We start from the raw sequence: 16,793 nt of genomic DNA on the forward strand, positions 1-16,793 counted from the left end.
CCTCTTCTGCACAAACACACACACAAACCAGCATTTACCTTCACAGGCATCTCCAACACATATCCACACATTCCTCCAACACATAAAAGAAAAAAAGTAGAAAAGAGAAAGACAGGGAAAGCAGCACAACAATACATCTGACTCTAAGCCTGTGATAAGAAATCCTGACTAAACAGATCTTGAATAACAATAACTAGCCATGTGCAAGTGACCATTAATTTTTTTATTTTAGTTTTTGAAAGAGGTCTACAAGGCGGCATGTATGGTGATAAATGAATTTAGCAACATTGACACTTGTTATTGAACTAAACTGAATTAACATTCAACTGATAGTGTTGCCTTCCATAGAGCTGCTTATAGCTGAATTGAACTTGTTTCACAATTGATTAACTTTACACAGCTATTGGACTCTAATAGAATATAATAAAACTGTATGATAAAATACACCATTGACTTTTTAAGAGTTTGAATTTGTCTCATATTTGAAGAACCACTGCACCATTGATTCTTAATATCACTGTGAAGCTGATTTGAAACAATATGTATTGCATAAAGCACTACAGAAATAAAGGAGGTGACTATGTATAAGACAAAATAATTTTACACAATTTTATTTTAATGACTACTTGTAGTAGAAACAAATGATGATCTAAAATAGTAGGGCAGAGGCCAGAAACATCACAAGCTGGCTTTGATGGAACCATCAAAAGTAGAACATATAACAACTAAAATTCAAAACAATAAATTGTACACATATGATATTCATAACTAAAATCATTTCAAGGAAAAATAATTTGTGCAGCACATCAAAAATAAAAAGAGTGTCTATCAGCTGAATAAAAAAAAAAAAAAACAGGAATTTCCATTGCAGACAGCTTCATTGATTATAATGGGAGCAATTTAGTTTTGTCTCTGCCTCTTTATATCAGACAGACATGACTGTAAGTCACTAAATGAATATCTGTGTGTGCGTGTGTGCGATAGAGAGAGAGAACACACTGAAAGTGAAAGATGTGCAGCAGTGAAATATTCAGCAAGCTTTAATGAGACTGACATTTGCTCATCTGCTTAACAATACGTCTAATGAAGAGAACTAAATATATCTCACATTATTTCATCACACACACACACTTCCACAAGCTCAGCAGAGAGTGTGATTATGCTTATTCTCTCTTGCTGTGTCATATCATAGCATATTTTCTCTCTCTCTGTCTTGTTCACATAAGTGGAGGCACTTCTGGATCGTCCACGAAGTCCTTTGACACAGGCCTCTCCTCGACGCCACAGTGCTGGTGAGGCTGCGAGAGCTGCAGGGGCTTGTGGGAAGACTCCTTTCCTTTGGGAACAATGTTGGCCAGACTCCCAGCCAGACCGGGATCCACCTCCAATAATTCACGCCCTGGCACTGGCCTGCAGAGAGACAGATCTGACTGAGATTGCTGTTTTGTTGCGTTTTAGTAATTTATTAGTCTATAACTCTAGTCCAACTGTTCAGTCAGCACAATCTCTGCAAAATCAAAGTCGTTTTCTCCCACCTGCTCTTTGCCAAATCACATCCACCAGACAGACGCACCCTACATGACACATTTGACTCTATTTACTTTCTGAATAAATCTTACTGCGTTCTTACTGTGCATGATTCATTGTTCCAAACTTGTATGACTTCTGTGGAACACAAAATAAGATATTTTGAAGTATGTTGGTAAACTAACAGCATTTTTTATCCATATTATGGAAGTCAGTGGTTACCAGCATTATTCCAAAATATCGTCTTCGATGAAGAAAGTCATACAGGTTTGGAATGACATGAAGGTGAGTAAATGATGACAGAATTTGGAAACTCTTTATTTTAAGGTGATCACGTTATAGGTTACATGTACTTACTATTATATTAACAATAAAATATGCATAACTACATGCAAGTAACCCTAAGCTGAACCCTAGTCCTAACCCTAACCAAATAGTAAGTACATGTAGTTAATTAATATTACTCAATATTTAAATGTATAATTACGCTGTAACAAGGAAACCTTAAAATAATAAGAAACCCAGAATTAAAATTTTTGGATAGACTGTCCTTTTAATTTGTAAAATATTAAAATAATCACCCTAAAGGGATTTATTCTGCGGTAAAAACTGATGCACTACAAATCATCCTGCATAACATACGGTTGTGTAAATAATAATACATAAATATAGTTTCCTGAAATATTGATCTAAGCTAAATTTATTTCATTATTTGAAAATACAGACACAGTAGAGCGATACAATGAGAGACATAAAACTATCACAGCTATGTGCAATAGGAACTGCCCAGGGCTGTGTTTCCCAAAAGTATCGTAAGCATAAGTAGATTGTAAACCACTGCCACCAATGCTTTTGGGAAATGCAGCCCAGGACAATGGTCAGTAATACAGTTTAGTGGTCATTATACAGGAAAGCAACATTTAATAACTATTTATTACCATTTGTGCAGTCTTAATGATTCAATCAAATCCAATTAAATACATAAAAAGCCTGCTATTATCTTCTGCTAAGTATTCTATTTCCCTTAGAAATGCATCATGTACTAAAAATTTAAATGCACTGAGAATGCTGTTTTCATTAAATCTAATATGTAATATGTAACCAAACCAGTGGTTCTCGACAAGGAAGCCGGGGCCCAGTAGGGGGCCTCAGCAGCAAACTATCAAGGGAGGTGCAGGATGACTTTAAATCAATATTATTATCTAACTAATGATTATTATCTAATCATTCATAGGGTCAGAAAGCTCTTGGATTTCATCAAAAATGTAATTTTTGTTCTGAAGGTGAACAAAGGTTCTAATGGGTTTGGGACAACATAAGGAATTTTCATTTTTGGGTGATTTATCCCTTTAAATGATAGCTAACTGTGATTAAATCCCATTAAACAATGTTACCTAATCTGTTACCTAAAAGAGCTTTTCTCCTGTGCACAATTACAGTACAACATCACAAAGTAGAAGTTAATCAAATATGTGCAATATAAATTATTATTATTCTTTTTTTTTTTTTTTGCAGAATGCCCTTGTCATTCCATCAGCAGCTTTTTGCTTAAAGTCCCTAATTCATTAATTTAATGGCTCATTATGGATCCTCGGTGCAGATAAAGAAAGTAAAAGCGAATGGAAACCATGTTTAGTCATTGCTTGACAAGCACTAAGCAGTGAGGTAAGCTGATAAATGTCCATTAATCCACTACTGCTCTCCACAATCATCATGTTTTACCACAGGTCTCCCCAAAATAACAGTGGTCCGGGCGCTGCAGCTTTCTTCCTCTTACACAGAAACACAAATCCCAGTGTGATGGCCAGTACCACCTATTACCTGATAGCAGATAAATCAGCCCTGACATCCTGTAGACTCAAACCGAAATGCTTGTGACTTTAACACACAGCAGGGCTTTATTTAGACTTTGTGCTAGGACAGGAATCTAATGATTTCTGGTGAACTCTTTGACTACACAATAACACTAATAATACATAGCATATTATTTATAGTACAGTATCATAGTCACTCTTTTTATCTCCACTTATGTCTCTCTCATGCTTTAAGAATAAATCACTAAAAATTTCATTAGTGCAACAGCTGAAACCTGATTGGACTCTGAATTACTGATAGCGTGCGATTTTGCTGTACTTTCCGAGCCAATCAGTGCCTCAGTGGGAACGTTATCACACACACAGATGATTTACAGAAAGTGCTCTGATTTCCTCAGGGGCAGGTACACAAACGCAGGTGCGTTATTGTGTGTGTGTTAGTGTGTGTTGGACCTGAGGGTCTCAGTAAATAATAACACAAGCGTGCGTGTGTGTGTATATAAGAGCAAGTGCATCTGACCTCCCAGCGTGTCAGAGGTCAGGAGTAATCAGGTTCAGATGATGTCATCCATCAGGATGGAGTCAGGGCAGAAGAGTGTGTGTTTGTGAGCATAATGACAGTAACTGGTTTATTTGCATCTTATTTGCATTTTTATTAGGTCTTTAATGTTATACCCCAGTGTTCACTTACTATGCTGATAAACCAACTGAAGGACACACACAGACACACAGTCGCACAATGGAATAAAACCTCAACAAACTAATTCCACAGTCACACGGGTTAATGCAAACATGCATTAAGACCTATTAGAGGTGCCTGCACACACCCAAGGGATCTTGTTCAGTGTGAAAGTGACCCCACAAGACCTAGCCGCTGTAAACGCCAGAGAGAAAACGAGAGAAAGGGAGAGAGGTGTATAAAGAGAGATCAATTATAATGCAGATAAGCTTGTATGTGTGTATATACTGCAATTTAGTCTTTTAGCAAACTTAGCTTCATAGCCACTTTCCTAATAAGAAGCTCAGTGTCCCTGCAGTGACCTGCAGTTAAGTGTTTTGCTCAAGGACACAACTTCGATTTTTTTGTCATCCTGAATGGATAGTTCACCCAGAAATTAAAGTACTGTCACCATCTTACTCACCCTCATGTCATTTGAATGCTAGATTTTTCTTTTTTTCTTGGAATACAAAAGATATTTAGCAGAATTCTGATTTGTATATTTGTGAAGCAGGATTTAAAACTAACCCAGACCCTGACCAGGGCCACATTTATGAGTGATATCAGGAGGATCATAATAACACTGTTAAGACATGAACAAATGTGCATTATGTGAATTACCTGGTCTCTTTCTTGGTATTCTGTTTACTGGTAACACTGGTCGGCCTGGCAGTGGGTTTCTTCGGTTTAATCTCTCCATGTGCCTACAAAAAAATCAAATACATCAGAACAGGTTTCAAGGACAGGTTTTACACAGTCTAGATTTGTGTACAAAAAGTTATCCTTGAAAAAAATGAATTTATAATTCTACTACACTTTCAGAAAGCAATTAGCCAGCATATTTAGTTTGTTAGGTTCCCATTCTAGTTTCAATGCACTTCAAGTAGGTAATTGACATACATAAACACTGTTTTTTTTTAAAGCATGATTAAATGAAATTGTAAATTATATTAAAACATAAACCAGTAATTTTAAATTATAATCATATTTCACAATATTACTATTTTGCTGTATTGTTGCTCAAATGTAGCTGTGGTGAGCACAAAAGAATTTTAAAATGATTAAAAATTTTACCAACCTTAAATTTTTGAACAGCCATGCACATAAATGTCTAAGAAAATTATATTTTAAGTGTTTAAAATGCCCAACATTTCTTTCACATTTAGTGTAATTTTCAATCATATTCCTCACTTTAATTATTTATCTTAAAATGTCTGGCGGCATGGCAAATTCATTATTTAAATATACAAGTTTCCTTGCAGCATTGCAGCATCAATGTAGGAATAAACCCTATATAAACTATATGAAAACTGGACTGAAAACTATGTTCAAAGACATCAGTATGGTGTTTGAAAGGTGGGTTTTAGGTGTAGTGAGCTGTACCAGAGGCAGGATGAGGAGCAGGTGGCCGGTGGTTTGGGATCTCTGTGCTGTGCTGCTGTCTGGTTTCACTTCTGCAGGCAAAACCAGCTGGAACACCTGCGCACACACACACTTTTATTAATGTGGGGTTTCAAGCACTTGCCACTGTAAAAGTGATCTACAGTATCACTAGTCATAAATGCATATCCATCAATACAGAGATCAGTCGCACACATGCTCAAACATCAGTGGTGTGGTGAGGCGAGAACCGTTACTTGTGCTGGTCTGCGGCAGATTCGTGAGGAAATTGAGGCAGAATAAAGAGTGTAGATTTACTGCTGGGTAATCAGCTTTAAAGGTCAAACTCATCAGATGAGAGAGAGAGAGAGAGAGAGAGAGAGAGAGAGAGAGAGAGAGAGAGAGAGAGAGAGAGAGAGAGAGAGAGAGAGAAAGATGGATAGTCTACCTTTCCTTTGACGGTCACTCTCACATATGTTGGCTGAACATCCACATCCAGCAGTGAGGTGTCCATATGCCTACGGCACAGAAGAGACCATGTGAGAGTGGATGCTGTTAGGAGAAAAGTTACTAAATGACATCCAAATACACTCCAAGTTTACTCAAAGAAAGAAAGAAAGTATACTGCTAAATCATGACTTGATCATTTTGTGCCGAGGACAAGAGCCAGCGTGAGTGAGTGTGTCTGTACCTGTAAACATGTAAATCCAAAAGCATGCAGTTGTTCTCATCCTCAGTGAGACTGAAATCAAACCTTTGAGGTAGAGATCACATGAAATAAATATTACCAAACTCAAGCTGGTACTGTAGTGTTTGAGTATGTATCTTTGGTTGATGAATGATATATACTGTATCTCTCCTGTGACATAGTTTAGCCATCTTACCTTTTGTTGATTTCCTGTTTCTCACTAAAAACAGATTCAAGTTATCACTAGTGCTAATTTGACTGTCTTGCTAGCCCTAGTCTCATGTAGTCAGACTTTTCACGGTTGGCATAAATTCTGGTCCACTTTGCACATTATTCTGCCCATACTCTCAGAAAAAAAGGTACAACTGTCACTGGGTGGTACCCCCTCAAAAGGTACAAATATGTACACATTAGGTGCCAATTTTTACCTTTGACTTACTGTTCCAGTGACCACTTTGTATCTTTTTTGGATAAGTAATTTGTTTGCATTGCCTCATTGAATTTTGAGCTCATGCCTGTTTTTGTACATTTGCATTTTGGATTTTCACTATGAATTTTTAGGTTTTCCATTGTTCCTTTTGGATTGTGGATTCTGAGCTTGTCTTTTTCTTTACAATTTAAAATGTGAGAGCTGGCTTCTGACTGCAACTCAATTTATTGTAGCCAGGGTTTTTTTTTTTTTGTCTGTCCAGCACAACACAAAATCATGTTCATAAGGTAACAAATTTTGCCTTAGAGTTTGTGACTAACAAGGTTTGTGGGAACGGAACAACAGAACAATATCCCTTGCTTTTGTTTGAGAAAATAATCAGTAAGTAAAAGAAAATATGCTTTGGCTGCTTTGTCAGATAATTTCTTCCTGTCAAAGTGGGGGTGGTCTGCAAAATGGACTGGACTGACATACTGTATGGCTACACAGGAGTAGTGTGTGTATGTGCGTTTTTGTGCATGTACTTGGGCTCATTGACGTTCATCACTCGTCCATCTGCAGTGATCAGAGTTCTGAGGGTTTTGTTTTTAGGCTTCTCTCTGTAGAAACACAGAATTGACTGTTGTAAGTGAAGCTGTTTACAGGAAAAACATGCAAAAGCTTAATGTCTTTCTCTCCTTTATCTCATAAAAATGTAAAGATTAAGAAATGGGCATCACAGGGATATTTAGATGTAGATACCATTACAGTGATTTCAGTCCTCTTTTTCTCAGTTGGCAAGTACCTCTCTTTCTCTTTGGCCCTCCTCTTGTCCTCCAGATGGCGATGGGCCTCTAGTCTGGATTCTGGAGTGAATGGGCACGGCTTTTCCCAAAATTCCTTCTCTTTATCCTCGGCGTCTGTGTGAGCCTTGGAGCTTGATTCTGGATTCTGATGGGTCCCATTCTGGTTCTCAGAGAGCAATCTGTGTGAAATAATCATCACAGTTAAGACTTATCAAAGGAAAAATGCATAGGTCTGGTTTAAAGCAGATAAACCTTGTTTTATACGATACACCATAGTATGTTCATATTCACAGAAATTTCATAAAAATAAATTATAATATGAGGATTATTTATTTATTTATTTATTTGTGAATAAAGCTTTTCAAGAACCTTCAAAAAGCTTTTCAAAAGGGAGTTTTGGGGTGAATCAGTATAAAACCTGTGTGTAAAACCTGTGTAAAAAAGATCAGTTTCAGGGTACAATCTTTTCAGGGTTCAAAGTTCATCTAATGCAACCCAAATTGTCTTTTTGCTCTCTTAATTCAATTATCCAAACTTCAGCTACCTTAAAGACACTCACTGATTTATTTGAGGATCCTCCTGCTTTTCTGTTGTCTCCTTCAAACCACTCCTTTTCTGTTCCTCTCTTTTCTCTATATAATCCGCTTCCTGTTCTAAAACATGTCTCCTCACTGCATCCAGTTCCTGCAGGGCCTGAATACGCTCACCTCGCCCAATTTCTTTCCCATCCAACCACTGCAAAGCACAAAAGACAATCGTTCATAAATAGCGCAAGGCTAAAAATTTCTCTCTATGTGTGTCACAGTGCAGTACCTGTAGTTGAGGCAGACATGCCAGCACATACTGTCTGTATCCGTGAAATTCAGTACAGGGGTTTCCCACCAGGTAGAGCTCTCTGAGATGAAGGTTCTGCTTCAGAGACTCCACACTGCTCAGCTTACCCACAAAGTTCACTGTCAGATCTAGTTTCTGTAAGCTCTCACAGCCTACACACAAATACACACACACATATATATTACAGTTCCATGCATACACATGAACTGATTGAAACAAAAATCAAGCCTGGTTAGAGCTGTAATACAGTATATTTGCAACAAAATACCTATATAACACCACACTTTTCAAGAAAAACATTATACAAAAAAGAGTTATTAATTTTCAAATGATGAACACATAAATATATATACTGGTAAAATTAAGCATTTGAACATTTTATTGAATCATGATAAACTACACTTGAGTTTGCTCTACTAGGACACTCATGTGAATCTTCACATTCATTAAAAACAATGTTGGGACCAGTTGGTTAAAAGATCATTAACTGGCTTAAAAAAAAAAAAAAAAAAAAAAATCTCTTTATTTTTTTTTTGGGTTGTTTTATTTTAATTAAAATAATATCATATAAAATTGTTTGTTGATTTAAAATAAATGTTAACTTAAATAAAATAAAATATTACAAAAGAAAAAAAAAACTTTCCAAGTTAACATCATTTTCGTTTAGTTTAACTTGATGTACTTAAAAAAACTCAAGCTAAAACTGAAACAAAAATTACCATATAGATATATATATAAAAAAAAAAACTACTAAAGCTTACCAAATTCACAATAATAAAACTGCAATAGTATCTCATTGATATTATAATAACTTGTAATATAAAAATGTATAATATAATATCTGGTTCTGAGAAAAGGTTTATCACAATTTGCTTGCAGATACCAATTGCTTTACTTTTATGTTTTTTCTTATATACTTATGTTCAATTTTATCCAAAGCAAGTTACAAAAGAGGGGCATCACAGGCAATTTAGCATAAGAAATAAATAGTAGTATATTAATATGTCATATATATAATTTTACACAAAAAGTGTAAGAAAAAAAAAACTAAAACAGTTGGTAATATGTTCATATGCAATGCAAAAATGAAAAACAAACAATTTATTAATACAATCACCTTCTAAATTCTCGATGACTTCTATGTTGTTCAGTGCCAGATTTAGATACTCCAGCTTCTTTAGTCTGCCCACATTTTCTGCATAAACAGAATTAAAAGCAATATAAATGGCCATGCATTTATTTGTTTTTCCACTGATATGTAACGTACAGGAATGTCTGCTTAAGTTACCTATCTTAGGGATGAGGTTGTTCTGTAAGTAGAGGATTTTGAGGTCTCTGCACCACTTGTCGATATGCTCGATCCTCTCGATGTCCTGCTGATGGAGGGAAACCTCCTCCAGGGAGAAGATCTCCCCATTATTGTGTTCTGCTCTGCGGCGGATCAGATCCTCACTGACTGATCACAAAGCGAGGGACAGAGAGGATTAGTTTACCACCAGCTAAACCGCAAAACATTTTATACTTTTTGTATAAAACAGTTTATTCGGGAAGAATTATCATATATTTAAAGAGGCATACAATAACCGCTTTATTATAGGAATACATTAAAATAGTTTTTATATTAGGAATAAAACACTTACTGCGGACCATGACTTGCTTGCGCCGGTGTGTTATTCGTTGCTATAGAAACGGGCACGCTGCAGAAGCTCGTGCTTGTGTTGCAAAACACCAGAACTGGAAAATAATTCGGTATTTATTTCGACAAGAACAATCTTAATCTTAACTAGCACGATGTAATCATGAGACACAAATTAACAACCAGTAAAGCGGCTTTTTATCAACAAAACAGAGGCATATTTGCGCTCTAGCTGCTCCGTTTATATTCAAGTTGCAACTCTGCCACCTAGCGGTCAGCGTGAACAATAACAGTCAAAGAAAAACCATGCATGTTGATTTTGGAGATGCTGAGTGAAGGATATGATTGGATTGGGGGAACTGCATGTAAACCATTAAAAGTTTTTAAAATTTGTCTAAAAACTTACAGAATTGGCTGTAAATTCCAATAATATTTTTGAATATTATATATATTTGTTAAATAAATGTTTTTATAATATTCAAAATATTTAGTCCCATAATTAATGTTAAAAATATTATATATCGTTGATATAGAACATTAAATAAGCAGTAAATGTTATGTGTAACTGTTCAAAATAAATTACTGTTAAATTCATGCTCAGATTGGGACGTCACCGTTGGTTGTTGCGCCCGGATATTTGCATAATTTATATATGGGGCGGAGCTATGAGATCAACCGCACAGCACAGCAGAGCGTCGTAGCCCTTGCATTTGGTAAGCTGTATTTTAGAAAGGTATTTTGCTGTTTTTGAAAGATTCATAAGTCATCTATGCCAAATCCACATACAGAGTAAAACTTTCAGTAATAAGTAAAACTAAAATCAAATTAATAATAATTAAAAAATAATAATAATCCTACTTCATACCACCTTCCGTTAAACTGCAAACAATCAGACTACACGTTTGATGTAAAAAAAAATAAAAAATGAATTAATTAAAAAAAATCACAAATTGCGTAAACGAAGGTGATTACTCTCAATTATAGAGGATCATAGAGAAACAAAGGGGGAAAAAAGCACAAATTACAGCAGCATTTTTACTTGACAAATGTCAAAAGTAGTGCTGAAAAACCGGTGTTATGATCGTAAGTTGTGGCTCAGGTGTCACTTTATCGATTTGCACTGAGACACGGCACAATTTGCCACATTCGGCCCGATTACGGACTATAAGGGCTGGTCTGATTTTTGCTGAGATATGGGCATACATACCCGTCCCGGACCAGTTTATGTTGAGTGCCGGGGGTGGGTCTCCGTTTACAATGTGGTAAAAAGTATGTAGCAGTGACACTTAAACTTAAACATCTTTTACCTATTTTTTTTTTTTTTAATTCCTATTAATTTTTGTCCCCTTTTATCCTACATTTGGAAATTAAGTATTTAATTCATATAATGAAACAAACTTAAAGTGGTTAAGGTTAGTTTAACATTATTTTTGCTATATGAGTTTCAAGACATGCACACTAGCTTTGACATCCCCAGTTTCTCTTTCATTTGAGTCATGAGTCAAATCCACAGTCATTTCCCCGTCCCTTTTTGCTGATGCTCTTATATGACACTGATATACCCACCCCACCACTCCACTCCACCTCCCAGTAACAGCGTCCACACACTCTCTCTCTACACAACACCTGTGACCAGTGATCAAATCTGTCTGGATGATTAGGATACGGCTGGTCCGTGTCAGTGTATTTAATCACTCTGTTCCCTTCAGACAGATGTAGGCTTTTATTCACTGTGTTCGGATCGAGAGTGAGCTGATGGAAATCTGATGGAGACAGAACATATAAACCACGTCAAAATCACGAAAACTACATTTCAGTTATTAAAATAAAACTTTACATCTTACTTTTAGATTTTTATGGTCAGTAAGACTATTAAGAAAGCAGGCTACATGTGAATTTCTCTGTTACTGACCTGATAAAACTGTGATTTTATGAATTGTCAGTCTCTCTAGGAGTTAACTTAATTTCACAATGGAAATTAAATCTGTTTGTATTTATCAAATTCCTTTAGTTAGAGGTTTAAGACAAATTATTTGAGTGTAGAAGATCTGTGTTCACAAATTTGACTCATTAATAAAATAAAATAACTGATTTGATTACAAGATTGAAGATTTAAATATTTAATTTAAATAAATTTTTATATGGAATGGGAAACTTGTTTGATGAACTAATATTTTAAAAAAATATATATGTATATAAAAAACTAACTCTAAAACTAAATCTATTGTCTTTTTTTATTTATTATATAATTAAAAAATATGTTTATGATTTTGATTGCTTCCATTGTCTTCATTTGTAAGTTGCTTTGGATAAAAGCATCTGTTAAATGTACATGTAAATATTAATGCCTCATAGTTATGAGTCTGTATGATGAGTCTGTATGGAGCTTATTATTTCATTCTGATTGTTGAGTTTCATTACAGAGTGGGTTTAAATGTTTTTTAGTTTCTCTCTCTCTCTCTCTCTCTGTGTGTGTGTGTGTGTGTATGACTGTTTGTTTGTTAATAGTTATAATTGTTAAAACTCCTCCCTGGTCCTGGGTTCAGAGGTAATGATGTCAGTGTATCTTACTATGGAAAACAACATTTCTTTATTATAATTCACATACTGTTTAAAGAAAAACTATATCAAAATTATGTCATGTTAAGATGTTGATATGCTTTGTATTTTAGTAAAATATTACATTATTGATATGCATACATTACATGATTACATACAAGATATGCATGACATTTCACTCATAAAAAAGGTTACTGTTATACCTTTACTAGATATCTTTTCTATCTCTTCCCTGCAGACATGCTCCAGTTTTTCTCTCAGATGAGAGACAGATTTACCAACATCATCAAAAGAGAGACGAGAACTGACAGTGATGCTGGGTGAGTCTGAAGATCCAGGACGAACAGAGAGAGACTGGAAACTCTACGCAGACACAGACACAAGAGAAACACCAGATAAAGAAACAGAAACATTTGATCTCTACAACATGCTCTTCCCTTCCTAAAGACCACTCTCCTGTCTTACCATTCATTTCTAAAGTGTTGGAGAAAATTGTGCTGGATCAACTTCAAAAATTTTTGACAAGTAATTGTATTTGAGGTTTTTCAATCTGGTTTTAAGTCTGCTCACAGCACTGAGCCTGCCCTCTTGAGAGTGTTAAATGATATTTATCTCTCCACTGATTCTGGAGACTCTGTGGTTCTTATTCTTTTTGATTTATCGGCTGCTTTTGATACAGTAGACCACTCCACACAATTATCCAGACTAGAGTCCTGGGTAGGTCTAAAAGCTACAGTTCTTAATTGGTTTCAGTCATACCTGTCTGACAGAACGTTTTTAGTGAAGCAGGGTAATTTTACCTCTTTCCCTGCACCTCTGACCTTCTGCTAGGCTCTATCTTATCCCCTTCTCTATTTTCTCTCTATATGCTACCTCTAGGCTCTATTCTAAGGAAACATGGTGTCTCTTTTCATTTCTATGCAGACAATACTCAAATCTATCTACCAATCAAAAGAAACAATTCCGAAGCGATTACCTCTCTTCAGCAATGCTTAGAGGAGGTTAAAGCATGGCTCTCCCAAAATTTCCTCTTCCTAAATGAAGACAAGACCGAAGTAATTGTTTTCGGTTCTAATGAGAATTCTCAGTATATACGCCCTAATTTGGACAGTTTATCCGTTTTTATTCTTCATAGGTGCGAAACCTAGGTATTCTTGTCTCCTCCGTTATCGGATCCAGTTTATATCAGCTTCGCCTACTGTCTAAAATCAGAGACTTTCTCACTCCCAAAACACTAGAAATGGCTGTTCGTGCGTTTGTTACATCTCGGCTAGATTACTGCAATTCCTTATTCTGCGGTATATCTAAATATCAGATTGCGCGTCTTCAGCTAGTCCAAAATGCTGCGGCCAGACTTCTTCTGGTGTCGCAAACATGAACACATCACTCCAATTCTCAGATCTCTACACTGGTTGCCGGTTCATCAGAGAATAGACTTCAAAATTCAACTCTGTTTATAAATCTTTACATAACCTAGCGCCTGTCTCCCTTTCTGAACTCCTTCATTTATACACTCCATCTAGAAGCCTAAGATCTTGCGACCAGGCTTTGTTGGTAGTTCCACACAATAGACTTGAGCATAGAGGGGATCATGCATTTGCGGTGGCAGGGCCACGACTTTGGAATAGCCTGCCTTTAAAAATAGGAATGTCCCCTTCTCTGTCTGTTTTTAAGTCCTTGCTAAAAACCTATTTGTTTTCCAATCCTTAGTGTACTGATTACTGTTATTCTGTTATTTTTCATTTTTTTTTAAACAGATTGTTCATATTTTTATCTGGTTTGCCTTGTGTATGTTTTTATAATTTTCTCTTCTGTAAAGTACTTTAGTCAGCCTAGTGGCTGTTGTAAATGTGCTATACAAATAAAATGAACCTGAACTCCTGTTTGTTAGATCTCAGTTACCTGGAGGTGATTGTCTGTGTGTGAAAGGTGCTCCAGCTCAGTTTCTCTCCTCAGGTCTTCAATCTCTTGCTCCAGTTGCTTCAGTTGTTCTTCAGCTCGACTCACTTCAGCCTTTTCCTGATCTCTGATCAGCCGTGTCACCTCAGAGCGCCTTCTCTCAATGGAGCAGATCAGCTCAGTAAAGATCCTCTCACTGTCCTTCACTGCTGCTTCTGCAGAGCGCTGTTAGAATACACAGAGAGAGAAGCTGCAGAATCAGTCCAGTTGTGGTGTAAAACATAAATAAATAAATAAATAAATAAATAAATAAAAAATCTGCATCTCTATGCATACCTCGAAATCCTGCAGACACCACTGTAAGACACTATAGTCTGCCCCGACCCAGATTTTACTCCACAATAGATGATCATGCTCATTTGCCAAAATGAGATGATGAAAGTCAACAGTTATTTTGTTTCGAGATCATTTGGAATGATCACATCCTAAGCAAATGGTGACCAACTGCTGAATGGGGGAGCAGGTTTGGGACACCAAAAACAATCTCAGACAATAGGGTGTCTGAACTTCATTAACAAACAGACCACAGCTGTTATGACAAAAGTAACCTCATTTACATAAAGGGTAGTAGACTGTAATGGTTTAAAAAGTTTGAGCATCCTGTTGGGGGTTTATTCTGATGCCACTGAAACCACATGCTTTGTCAATGCTATGCTGCAATAAATAATATCATCAAGATCTTCAACATCCTCATCACTTTTTCTTACACTGGCTCTTCGCTGACTGACTACTCCAGTCGTAACCTTGTTCAGTTCAATTCAATTCAAGTTTATTTGTATAGCGCTTTTTACGATACAAATCATTGCAAAGCAACTTTACAGAAAATTAAGTTTCTACAATATTTAGTAGTAGTTTATCAGTGATGACTGTCAGTTTATTTACATACGGCAGAAATGTTCGGAGAAATCAATAAAAGACGTTAACAAACAGACGATTAACACTATTAACAGCAATTATGCAATCAAACTTATAGCAAAATGTGGTAGTTATGTATGTTGTTTCCAGACTGGAGCTTGTGTAAGTCCTAGTTACAGAGAAACAAATAGAGACATAATTAGCGTAGCTGCTGTTCCAGCCAAGTAAAAGTAATTAGTTTAACCCAAGCTAAAGAATAATAATGCGCATTTGATCAGATATAACTGCAGTCCAAAATTATGAGATGCATTATTTGAATGCTTGGCCAAAGAGGTGTGTTTTTAATCTAGATTTAAACAGAGAAAGTGTGTCTGAACCACTGGTCTATAATCTAGAACATAAATAGATCAGTGGGTATAACCCACACTGGTACTGGTGATAAGGGAATTCTTATAGCAAACCCAACCTCTTTAAGACTCATTGCTTTTATTATCTTTCCCACTCTCCATCCAAAGGTATTACACTCCTTCTTAAAAAACGTGTTCAAACAGGTGTTTGAACTTTAAGCCCCGTACGGTCCGCCATGCTGGTTTGTTTACATCTAGCTACCACAATTCCTTGCGCTGAAGCAGTTTGGCGTAACTTCCCTGGAACGCTACAAAGTCCTGAGGTTTGAGGTCGTGACTTACGGGCTCAAAAACCTACCTGGAACGCAGCATTAAACTTCCTCTTGACTCTTGAACGTTGCAAAGGAGTTTGAATGAAAATGGCGTTTTACATGGTTTATGATTAAAAGAAAACAATTGTGATTTTAAATATATAGAAACGTTTAACAAAGATACTACTGCGATTTGGATTACACACTAGCAATTAAAGAATAAGCACTAGTAACGTAAAAATAATTTTAAGCTCTTGCTGTTGAACGTCCACTAGATGACAGTGTCGTACAGAAACCTAGCAGAAGTGTTCCAGTAGAGGGCGCGCTCACACACTGTGGAATTTTCCATGTCCGCCTGTTTGTGCGAAACGCATGATGCAGCACGTTCTTGACACACTTTTGTTAGAGCGTTCAAATATTCTTTCTGATTACAAACGTCAAAACAGCTAGAATGCACCCAGCATATAATAAAACGCAGTTTTCAACTCTCCGATAAAGCTAAAAAGCAGCTGTAAATATCTGTACATGTAAGGTAATTTTTTATTTACATGGTAGTACAGTAAAGAAAGAGAAAGAGGGGAATAAACCAAAGTAGCGCTGAAAGATTTCACTTGTAGGCCTACTATTTTTAAGTATACCTTGCTGAAACCATCTTGAAGTAGGTTGAATCTTTCCTGGTCTTAGGTGGTTCAAACTGGTCTCCCAGTTGGGTCCAGCTGGTGTTCATGTGGTTTAGCTGGTTAGCTGATCTCCCAGCTTGGCCATTTGAATAATGGTTAAAACCCATTTAACAGACCAGCCTTACTAGGCTTGGAGATCATTCAAAGCATCTTATGATGATACTTGAGAAAATGTGCAACACAAAATTCTGTGACGAAACTAATCCTGAAGGTCAGTGACTGGCTTGATCGGTTTAAAACTTTTTTTTTTTTTTTGAAAGGTGGAAAAAC

At 36.3% G+C, this 16,793-nt stretch overlaps 2 protein-coding genes across 2 annotated transcripts; both read right to left on the reverse strand.

Annotated features, from left to right (window-relative positions):
• Positions 1–202: 202 nt before the first annotated feature.
• dnaaf11 (dynein axonemal assembly factor 11) lies at positions 203–9,960 on the reverse strand. Its single transcript, XM_019115524.2, has 12 exons — positions 9,817–9,960; positions 9,465–9,632; positions 9,294–9,371; positions 8,156–8,328; positions 7,902–8,077; positions 7,342–7,521; positions 7,082–7,156; positions 6,131–6,193; positions 5,888–5,957; positions 5,443–5,538; positions 4,681–4,763; positions 203–1,410 (listed from the first exon to the last, which is right to left on the reverse strand). The coding sequence occupies exons 1-12, from the start codon at positions 9,824–9,826 to the stop codon at positions 1,218–1,220; spliced, it is 1,365 nt and encodes a 454-aa protein (XP_018971069.1). The 5' UTR covers positions 9,827–9,960; the 3' UTR covers positions 203–1,217.
• LOC109099149 (tripartite motif-containing protein 16-like) lies at positions 9,940–16,570 on the reverse strand. The gene is made up of 4 exons (XM_042719173.1): positions 16,482–16,570; positions 14,274–14,496; positions 12,575–12,734; positions 9,940–11,575 (listed from the first exon to the last, which is right to left on the reverse strand). The coding sequence occupies exons 1-4, from the start codon at positions 16,568–16,570 to the stop codon at positions 11,307–11,309; spliced, it is 741 nt and encodes a 246-aa protein (XP_042575107.1). The 3' UTR covers positions 9,940–11,306.
• Between the last annotated feature and the right edge of the window lie 223 nt (positions 16,571–16,793).

The sequence above is a fragment of the Cyprinus carpio genome, chromosome B2, assembly GCF_018340385.1.
Source record: "Cyprinus carpio isolate SPL01 chromosome B2, ASM1834038v1, whole genome shotgun sequence".
Lineage (NCBI taxonomy): Eukaryota > Metazoa > Chordata > Actinopteri > Cypriniformes > Cyprinidae > Cyprinus > Cyprinus carpio.

Coding starts and splice junctions, on each gene's coding strand:
- LOC109099149 (XM_042719173.1), bottom strand. CDS start 16,570: ATGAACACCAGCTGGACCCAACTGGGAGACCAGTTTGAACCACCTAAG. Junction 12,735..14,273: donor ACACAGACAATCACCTCCAG/GTAACTGAGATC, acceptor GTGTCTGCGTAG/AGTTTCCAGTCTCTCTCTGT. Junction 11,576..12,574: donor AGAAAAGATATCTAGTAAAG/GTATAACAGTAA, acceptor TGTCTCCATCAG/ATTTCCATCAGCTCACTCTC.
- dnaaf11 (XM_019115524.2), bottom strand. Junction 8,329..9,293: donor AGTCATCGAGAATTTAGAAG/GTGATTGTATTA, acceptor ATTTGTGTGTAG/GCTGTGAGAGCTTACAGAAA. Junction 5,539..5,887: donor GAGTGACCGTCAAAGGAAAG/GTAGACTATCCA, acceptor GTGTGTGCGCAG/GTGTTCCAGCTGGTTTTGCC.